General features: G+C 53.1%; 1 protein-coding gene across 1 annotated transcript in view; it reads right to left on the reverse strand.

Moving 5' to 3' along the window:
* The window catches only part of MYBL2 (MYB proto-oncogene like 2), a 38,998-nt gene that overhangs the window by 5,301 nt on the left and 23,050 nt on the right, over positions 1 to 10,647 (reverse strand). Inside the window, exons 7-11 of the mRNA XM_027771464.1 lie at positions 8,760 to 9,047; positions 6,163 to 6,576; positions 4,852 to 4,991; positions 2,567 to 2,666; positions 84 to 197 (exon numbers count right to left, since the gene is read on the reverse strand). Of these exons, the coding sequence (XP_027627265.1) occupies positions 84 to 197; positions 2,567 to 2,666; positions 4,852 to 4,991; positions 6,163 to 6,576; positions 8,760 to 9,047 (1,056 nt within the window). The remainder of the gene's footprint in view (positions 1 to 83; positions 198 to 2,566; positions 2,667 to 4,851; positions 4,992 to 6,162; positions 6,577 to 8,759; positions 9,048 to 10,647) is intronic.

Below are 10,647 nucleotides of genomic sequence, written 5' to 3' on the forward strand. Positions count from 1 at the left end.
TCCCGACGCGCCCCCCCCCCCCCCCCCCCCCCCGCAACCCGAACTGCCCCACGGCCCACAGCAGGCGGTCCCACCTCACTCACCCCGGGCTTCCTCTTCTGCTTCTCAGGCCTGGTGTCGTCCTCAATGATGAGCTCGATGCCGGCCTCAGAGCGCAGCACCTCCTTCAAGTCCTCCTCCAGGTGAGGGGTCTGGGGCTGCAGCAGGGGCAGGGTCGGGGCGGCCCATGTGAGGCACTACACTTGGGCTGTGTACACACAGGAGGCGGAGCAGGCCGAGCCACACTGGGGCCACCGGGGGTAGGAAGGCAGAAAGTACCCTCATCTCCCATAACATCAACCATCCTGCTCAGACAATCCGCCATCAACCTGGCCTCAAGGGCCCGCCGAGGCTGGAAGCAGTCCCCTCCCGTGACCCTCACACTGCGCTGTATGGCACAGCTGTCATCTTCTACAGGGTGGACACTCAGGAACATCAAGAGCCTGGCTGAGTCATACAGCTGCAAATGGAGATCTGCTCAGAGCCCAGGCTCACTCACCCCTGGTTCCACGCTAAAGCAGATAGATACTCAGATCTGTTTCCCTCTCTCAGGCCTGGGGGCTCCAAGTGACAGGGGAGGGAGCAAGTCTCTGAGAGTGGGTAGGAAGGGCCCAGGGACACCTCAAGTCACAAAAAGTTCCTAGAGGGACCAGCAGTTAGCGTAATGGCTGTCGCTGAACTCCCATGTAGTCAATCATGGTTCGAGTCCTGGACCTGGTGGCTTAAACTCATGCTGGCGTGTGTGTGTGCATGCCCAAGATCCCGAGAGGAGAATGAAGAGATTGCGGCGTGGCTATCTTCCCTGGGGGGTGATTTCTCGCATTCTGTGTCTCTCTTTCTGATGAGCACACACTCCCTATAGCAAAAACCTCCCCCCCCCCCCAAAAAAAAAAAAAAAACACAAAAAACAAAACCCAGAAGGCCAGTCAGTGATGTGGTGAAGGGGGCTGGATCTTACATGGCCATCTACACAGCTGGAGTCCTGGACCTGGTGGCTTGAAAAACACACTAGGCATGTGCACATGTGTGACCAAAATCCCAAGAGGAAGGAGAGATGGAGGAAACATGACTATCCCCCATGGGGGTGCTTTCCGCCCCCTCCGCACCCCTGTGTCTTTCCAGCAGGCACAGACACTATAGCAATATTTTTTTTAAAAAAAAGGAAGACCCCCTGGGGCCAGCAGATGCATAATGGTTACATCACTGGACTCCCACATGGCCAACTGAGGTTTGAATCCCAGACCTAGTAGCTTCAAACTTACACTAGGCATGTGTGCATGTGTGCCCAAGATCCCAAGGGGAGATTGGAGGAGAAAGAACTGCAGTGTCACCATCGCCCCTGCGGGGTGATTCTTGCTTTCTGTTTCTCTGGAGAGCTCACATGCCCTATAGCAAAAAAATCACTCTTTAAAAAGAAAAAAAAAAGGCCCCTACAGAGTTTATGGCTGCCATGGCCAAAAGACAGGCCCCACAGACCTGTCCGGGGCAGCGGGCAGCCATGGCAGCTCTCCACCTCGACAGCAGGGGGCAGTGCTAACTAGGACCTTGTCTTTGCCCAGGGCAAAGAGATCCCTAGAATCCCCAGTTAGCTCAGAGTCAGTCCCAGGGCAGGACCAGGAAGAACCCCAGGCCTCCGCACACTGAAGGGAGCAGGGGGCTCCACTCGGACTTCACTTACAGCCCAGTGCTTCTCTAAGCCACACTTTTCATAACTTGAATTCCTTCCTTCCTTTTTTAAATTTTGCCAGAGTGCGTTTGCACTTCCAGAGAGACAGGCAGGCGTAGTAAGGATCACCATCCGCCCCAAGAGGGGATGACCACAGTGCAGTCACTCCTCCTCCATTCTCCTCTTGGGAATTTTGGGGACACATGCACATGTTCCTGGCGTATCTTTCAAGCTACTGGGTCCAGAACATGAACCAGTCGGCCATGCAGCACCAGGCTGCCTCAAGCACCACACCGCCACTAGGCCCCTGCCTCCTGATTTCTAAAATGCCTGCTTGTTCCAGGAAGCCCAAGGTGACAGCTCTTCCTTTTTTCATGGGGGAACATGCAAAGGGTGGGGCAGAGGGGCAGTCTGTACGTGGCTAGGAAGACAGCCAGGAGGCAGGCTTCACACAGGTGAGTCCAAAGTTTCCAAGGTTTGGGGAAAATCTACCACTCCTGCAAACTGGGCTGAGGAGCCCTCTCTACTCCACCACCTAATCTGCCCAGCCCCTCCTCCTACACTGAAAATGTTCTCGTTATCTCTGTGTCACATGTCATGTTCATCTCCCCATCACAGATGTTAAGCATCACCAGGCTGGCACTGTGTCCCCACCTCCAGTCAGACCATGTAGCACGCTGACGCTGAGGGGTCAGATTGAGGAAATAGCTTCATTTTCCCTTTTATCAATAAGGATACCTGCCTCCTTCCTCCCAGAAGAATCCAGTGAGATCTCAGAAAGAAAGGGCCCCATGAACTGCAAATGGCTGGAGGACCCCGAAGACCCCACTGCAGAGACGGCGGCAGTGACGCGCCACCTACCAGGGGCTTTAGTGGTCCATACTTCTCCAGGGCGTTCTTGAATGGGGTTGGTGTGTGGGGAGTGTTGTCCATGGAGTACTTCTGATCCGGGGTCACAAACCTGCTAGGGCCAGAGAAGGCTTAGTGCCAGACACCAGGCACTGTGGCCTTGTTGCCCAGCCTCCACCAGGACACCAGCCCCAGTGGCAGGCAGGGAATCCCCAGCAGAGCCTCTTCCCGACACACCTATCCACCTTCCCGGGGGCTCAGAGGACAGGCCCACCTCAGAAACAGAAAAGGACGGGAAAGAGGCTAAGCAGAGCATGGCTGCGTGCGGGCCCCAAATCCTGACGGGATGGAGCGATGGAGAAGGGGCTGCAGCGTGACCATGCCCAGGCTGTCTCCGTCTCTCTCTGGTGAGCACACATCCTCTGGGAATCCAGAAAAAATACATTGTCCCAGTGGGGACAAAAACTTGGAGGGAACACTTCAGCAACAACACCAGGGGACATTCAGGTCAGGAGCAGCACCAAGACAGAGGTGACCCTCCACTGCGGTTTCTGCCTGCGACAGAACAGCCACTGGGTAGGGCGGAAGACAGGGCAGAAAAGGCTCCTCACACCCGAGCACCAGGCTGGAGGTGTGGGCTGGCTGACGGCAGGTCCCAGACTCCACAAACATGAGCCCTTGTGCTAGGCCCACATGACCTTTGTCACCTAAAAGTAATGCCGTGGTGCCGTCAAGGCACGACCAGCTCAGGGGCAGGGCTGACGTCCAGACACAGCCCACTTTCCTGTCTCCAATATCCAGCCCATGGGGAGATAAAAGCCTACACGAGGTCAGCCTGGTGGCAAAGCAGTGACACAGAAGCCCGTGATGCTAAAGGCGAGGGAGGGTCTCTCCACATGCACAGGGCACGTGACCTGGTGGGCCAGGGATGGATCACAGGGTCAAGACCCTGTGGGTGCGGCCTGTCTCTCTTACAGAAGAAATAAACCTTAAAAGGTAGAAACCATTCTTTCCTTCCTTCCTTCCTCAGGACTGAAAGGTCAGAGGGAGATATACACACTCTTCCCTAACCCCGTTCTCTCCCACGTGGGACTCACAGATACCCCTCGTAAGAAAAAACAGAGACAGCCCAGGTCAAAGGTAAACAGCTCAGGGTTCCAACCACAGCTCAAAGAGACAAAGGTGGGACATGGGGCTCCTGAGAAAGGTAAAGGAGCTCCAGGACCCTCTGACTGAGTGAGACTGAGAATATGGCCATGGGTCAGAACCAAGGGGGCCGACGTAACAGGGAGCAGGAAGACCACCCAGAGGTGAGACACCAATTCTGTACGCCAGAGGACTGGGCAGTGGGGAAGCGCAGAAAACCATCCCATAATATCCTCTCACAGTTCCTGGAAATGACTAGAGGCGAATGTAAAGATGGAAAAGAGACAGAGACCAGGTGAGCTTTGTAGGAAGGCTCCCCAAGGGAGAAGGAAAATGAGGCAGGAGAAAAAAACAACGAATCCAAATCTCAGCTTAAGGTTTGATCCTTTAGTGTGAAATTAAAAATCAACAGGAAAAAGTAAATGACATACTACACCCAGGGACATAGTCCACAGTGCAGTGGCTAAGCACTGTACTTAAGGAGCTGGACCCCCCAGTGTAACTAGGGTTCAACTCCTCCGCCCCAGCCTGAAATAAGCCAGGCACACATCCAAGCTCTGACGGCCTAGGGGACTGAAGAAAGGGGATCGCAAGTTTTGCACTTAAAACCTACAGTTCTTGAGGCAATTTAAACTTTTTCCTTTACTGAGACTACAAAAGACCAAATTAAAAAGTAAAAATAAGAGGCCAACAGGTGGTATGGTGGTTAAAGCAGCTGGATTCCCACATGGCCAACTATGATTTGAATCCTGGTTCTGATGGCTTGAAAAATCACACTGGGCCCAGGGGCATGCATGCCCAAACCCCGAGAGGGAAATGAAGAGACCGTGGTGTCCACCCAGGGGGGTGATTTTTCTATTTCTTTCTGTCTCTGTCTCTCTCCTCTCCAGCAAACACGCGCCCTATGTCAAAAACCTAAAAAGACAAACAAACAAAAAAAAAACAAGTAAAAATGAGGAAAAGAAAGGTGAAATACCAGACTGGATTAACAAAAAGGAAGAGCCTTGGTGGCTGGAAGGGAAGACACTTTCTCCAAATGCAGTCATTGGTGTTTTCCCGAGACAGGCCCTCTTCACTGCCACGTCGGCAGTCCTGGGACCCACCAGGCTGCCACCGCTGAGGGCAGGGACCGGTGGGTGGGCAGCACTCACGCGGCATGTTTCTGGTGCAGGGGCGTCTTATCCCGGTGCAGGGGCGTGGTGACCACCACCTTCTGACTGCACACAGGCGTGGACGTCAGTGAGGGGCTCTCCAGCTCCAGTGCATCCTGTTTGTTCCAGAAGTTCAGAAACTGCCAGGAAGGAGAGAAAAAGCAAAGCAAAATCTGACTGGAATTGTTTGGTTTTTTTTTTAAAGCTTGGGAGAGACCAGGAGACAGTGACTTCCGGAGAGGGTCACACCACGCCACGATCCTCCCAACAACCCTCCAGCCAGGATCACAGGCATGCCTGACACATTTGGGTTGCCCTGGGAACCTTGTGGCTGGGGAATCACAAGAAGTGCCTGGCACCTGCACCACCCAGGCAGGCCTGTTTTTTATTTTTTGCCATGTGGATTCTTGAGGCCTGAGGCTGGCAGGTGGAGACCCCAGAGACCCCTTTCCATGTGTCTAAGCTCAACGCTGAGATCCTCTCCTGAACTGTCAGGCACCAGAGGACAGCGACCAGAGAGGCCAACAGGTGCCTACCACAGAGGTTTGCACAGGCCCTGTGTCCACTGCCATGCTAACCCCAGGTTCTGCCACTGCCACCCTTCAGTGTAACTAAGGCAAAGGAGGCCAACTGCAGGACAGGTCCTCTTAGTAAACACTGGCTCCTAACTGAACTGAGAAGGCGCGGGGGGTGGCAAGGCAGTGATGCTCCCGGGTACAAAGTGCCTTCTCTTGCCAGTGCTAAGCACTGTCCGTGGATGACTTCGTTTAGTGCCCACAAATCCTTGGAGACATATGACTATGTCACCCTTTCTCCAAGTAAGAAGAGCGAAGCTCAGAGAGGCCTAGACTCTTGCCCTGAGTGCTAGAGGCTGTCTTAGCCTCTCCAAAGGCACAGCTGTGTCACCTTCACCTTTGACTGCACCCCCCTCACCCCCAGTGCTGGCAAATCTGCTACAAAGTGTGTGTTCATGTCCATAAATGGGATCCTTTAACAAGTATGCTGGAGGCCTCTTCCTCCCCTTCACAGCCCGGCTAGCACCTGTTACTGCCTCAGCTCAAACAACTGCTCCTCCCAGAAGCCATCCTGAACCGCCCAGACTAGATGCATTCAAAGCACCCTAAGTCTTCTCCATTCCATTGCCCACTGGTGCGTAAGCTCCATGAGCAGGGCCAGGTCTGCCTTTCTTCCCCATGTCCTCAGTACTGGGCACAAGCCGGGCACACCGTGGCTCGATGAGTACTTGCTCATGAGTACCTGTGTGCCAGGCCTGTCTGTAAACAGAAAGCTGCTGCAGTACAGTCTACACACCTGGGAGGGCGAGAAGGGCAGGGTCTTGACAGGTGTGCTCTTGGGGGTGAGGCTATTGCAGGAGTCCAGAAAGGACAGACTAGCGCTGTTCTCTGTGACAGGGGACAGAGCCACGCGCCTCTTCTTCTGTCGCTTGAGCACCGAGGGCGGCGTGCCAATGCCCAAGCCCCCGACTTCAGTGCTAGGGGAGATGGGGATCAGCTCGCCCCGACTGCTGCGGCTCAGGTCCGAGATGGTGTGGCCATCCAGGCGGTACTCCGTCACACTGGGCACAGGGGCGGCAGGCTGGAGGGACGGCAGTGTCTGCTGCTGATGTGGCCCCTGGGGCTGTACCGGGCTGCTGTTGATACTGTCCTCTGCTGACGGCTCCTCTGGGAGGTCAAACTTACTCAGGTCACACCAAGCATCCGGGTCCTGACCAGAGAGGGAGGTCAGAAATAACTGAGTTACTCACTTTTCGCTTTTAATATGACAACACTCACTCACACAAGTGTCAGCCTGCAGCTCAGGACCACCTGCTAACGCTTCATGCATCTCCTCAGTATCCTATGTCTCTGTAACTGTTGTATTTCTAGACAGGGTCTTGCTCTGCTTCAATTTCCCTGCCTCTGCCTCCGAGTAGCTAGGAGGACAGACTTGCAGGGTGGCATGGAAATCGAACCCAGGCCCACATGTGGCCTTGGCCTGCTGAGTACAAACATCCACAGCACAGGCTACTGCCTCACGGCCTTTGTCTCTGTTATTATAAAACACAGAGCAGTGGATGGGACTCCTGGCCATCCTAGGTGTCTCGGGGCCCTTCGTCAGAGTACTGAGTTCCAATCCCCACAGCTATCCTAGTAGGGAAGCATTTCTTTCCCCATTTTTACACCAAGGAACCTGGACCAGACAGGGTGTGTCCTTGCCAAGGTCACTAAGCTGCTGCTTCTTTTTTTTTTTTTTTTTAAAAAGAGGTTTTTGCCTTAGGGCATGTCATGTGTGCTTGCTTGTAGAGGGACAGAGTGAGAGTAAAGCAAGAAATCACCCACTGCGGGGATGGCCATGCCACAATCCCTTCTCCATTCTCCTACCGGTATCTTGGGCATGCAGACACACGTATCCAGCATGTGTTTCAAGCTACTAGGTCCAGGACTCAAACCATGGTCGACCATGTGAGAATCCAGTGATGTAACCACTATGCCATCTGCAGGCCCCTGTCATGAAGCTTCCAACAGCAAGCCTGAGAGTCACCCCAGATATCTTCTAACAGCAAGCTTGAAAGTTACCCCAGGTCTCCCCTCCTTTACCCAATAACTAATACTGCAGACTAGAAGGTTTTTGGAGATACAGCGTTCCACTTAGGCCTCAAGTAGACCCAGCCCCCAGTGCAATTTCTGGCCCTTGGGACTTACAGGAGCCTAGAACCATTTAGTCCTAAGGGTGGACGCCAGCTTGAGGAAGGGCTGACCTTAAGTCCAACTGCAGGGAGGCCCCTGGATCCCAGAACTCCAAATGGTATCTCACAGACCAGAAGCATGCCATATAAGGATAGCGTGGTGAGGGATGGCAGGGTACGTACCAATGCAGAGCAGCCCCAGCAGCTGATAATCCAGGGAAGGGCCTGAGTGCTGAGCTGCTGGCCGTGCAGCTGCCAGCTGTGTGACACTGCACACGCCTCCTAACCCCTGAGCTCGGGGTTCCCTCACTTGTACGTAGCCTACCACCCAGCATAGCATTCTTTTTTTTTCCCCTTTTTTGGAGAGGTTTTTGCTATCTATAGGGCAGATGCGCTCCCCAGACAGAGACAGAAAGCGAGAAATCACCCCCCAGGGTGGATGGCTGCGCCACAATCTTCTCCTCCATTATCCTCTCAGGATCTTAGGCACGCACGCACACGCACCCAGCGTGAGTTTAAGCTGCCGGGTACAGGACTCAAACCACAGTCGACTGTGTGGGAGTCCAGCAACATAGCCATTACGCTAACTGCTGGTCCCCCAGCATGGCATTCTTAAGGGACTCAGACAACTCACTCAACTCCATGGAGACCTTTGGCTTCCAGGCCTCTTACCCATCAGCTCCTGAGGCTACTCCACCCCACAGGCCTGGCTAATCAGCTAGGAGCTGGGCTGGCACACCAAGACGCAGCCTTACCCAGGAGCTCTCTCCAATGGGGCACAGCCCACAGCCAATGTGGTCACCATGGCACAGAGCCCTGGGGCTGCTCTTCCCTGAGTAACCAGAACTCACTTGCCACTCTGGCCCCAGCCCCAAACACTGGCACACCCAAAGCTCCTCTCCTGAGAACCGTGACCATTCGTGGGGTTACCCACACCATGCTCTCCTGTGCTATCATAAGCTGCCACTCACCTGGGAGAACTGCCCACTCCATGCTACACAAAGGGGTCGGGTGCCACCCTGGGCTCACACTGAGAGCTCCTGAAGGCAGGAACTGCTCGGTGACACCTTGAAGTCCCCAGGCCTTGGCCCATGGCTATGCATTCTGCACGGGTCAGCAAATGTGGACAGGATAGAGCAGTGAGTGGAATGGCGCAGGCCCTGGAGGGAAGTCTGCTGCTGACGGTGCCCCATGCCACTGTGAAGCGCCAGGACCAACGTACCGACTCGATCAAGTCCAGGGCTTCAGAGAGACTGGAGCCCACGGCAGGGATGAGCAGGTTTGCGGCCTCCACCACCCACTTGTAGGGCAGGCTCGTTTCTGGCGGGGAGCCCTCCTGGTCTTCACGCTTGGGGAACTCCCCCAGGAGCTCTGGGGTCCGCGCTCCATCCAGCTCTGCAGGGCTGGGCTCCTGCTCTGTAGAAGTGGTGGCAGCCGCGGCCTCCTCCTCACTGGTTTCCTCTTCCTTCATTGCAGGAGGTGCCTGGGGCCAGCTGGTCACAAGACTTCCCTGTTGGATATAGGCACACTGAGTACTTTTTGAGATACAGACTGTGCACTCGTTTCCAGCTACAGACGTGCAACCTGAATCTATTTAAAATGAAACACAGGTAGACTCCCATTGAGAGACATTCTATAAAATAAGCTGCCATACTGGGCACGCTGAAAGTTCAACACAACACAGACTAAGAAAGAGGTGACAAAGGAGACAGGATGAAAAGCCTGACCCTGGACTGGATCATGGGCAAGGAACACAAGTAGTAAAGGTGGACTAAGTCCTGAATCAATGTCACATTCTCTAAATCAGATATAAGCACCGTAGTTATGTAACCCTTATTCCTAGGAAACCTACACTGAAATATCGAGGAGCAAAGAGGCGCAAGAGATCTGATCACCTCACCAGTGAAGAAAATGTATGTGCATGGGGCCACTGTTTGGCGTGGTGGTTGGAGTACTGAACTCCCGCATGGCCAACCACGGTCAAATCCCAGACCTGATGACTTGCTTTCTCATTCTCCTTCTCTCTGTACTCAAACTGAGTAATTAAATTTTAAAAAGGAATTATTTATTTTATTTTGTTATTATTTGATTTGACCAGATTCTGGTTATGACTATCATTATTATTATTATTATTATTATTATTATTATTATTTGATTTGAGCAAAGAGAGAGAAAGGGAAAGTGAGAAAGTAAGCAACCAGGTCTGGGACTCGAACCATAGTTGGCTATGTGGGAGTCCAGCACCTTAACCACCATGCTACCTGCTAGCCCATCTCACTGTTGTTATGTATGTTACAGAGTACTATTTTATAGGTTCTGCCTATGTCTTACAAAGTAGAGAGAGTAACCCTTGACCCAGGCTGGCTGGGAGGGCATCATGACGCAGAGTCCCCTGTTGAGGATGCTTGTCTTCTGTCTCGCTCCTTCTCATGAAAGAAATAAAACTTTTTTAAAAAGGATGAAAGTTTCGCGTCTCGGACCGGTGGCTTAAACTCACACTAGGCACGTGTGCGTGCATGCCCAAGATCCTGAGAGGAGAATAGAGGAGAAGGGATTGCCAGGGGGTCATCCCCCCGGGGGATGATTTCTCGCTTTCTGTCTCTGTCTCTCTCTCTCTGTCTGGAGAGCACACTTGCCCTATAGCAAAAATCTCTCCAAAAAAAAAAAGGATGAAAGTTTGAAAATGCATGTATATTCATCTTGTGATGGGGAAAAAAAGAATGAAAAACCCTTTGCAGTAAAGCTCTCTTGGCAGAATCCTACACACAAGCTTGGCCTGTGACCCTGACGGACCCCACAGCAGCCTTGGAAACCAACCACACAGGTGATCAACAAAGACATGTGGAGAACAGTGAGCAAGATCCCGTTAATGGGGCCACTGTAGAGCCAGGGAGAGAGCAGGCTGGATTCCCAAGGAACTTCCCTGTGGTTAGTTGGCCTTAGGTAAGCTATGTGGCCCTGAGCTCCAGCCTCCAGGACAGGGATGTCCTGCAGACCATCAACAAGTAACATCGAACCTGGGCGGGAACTCACATTGTTATGCTGTCACATAAACAAAGAAAAGATTACATGCAAAGAAAAGGAGATAAGACTCAAAGGAAGGAAAGGAG

This window comes from Tupaia chinensis, unplaced genomic scaffold (genome assembly GCF_000334495.1).
Source record: "Tupaia chinensis unplaced genomic scaffold, TupChi_1.0 Scaffold000216_1, whole genome shotgun sequence".
NCBI lineage: Eukaryota > Metazoa > Chordata > Mammalia > Scandentia > Tupaiidae > Tupaia > Tupaia belangeri.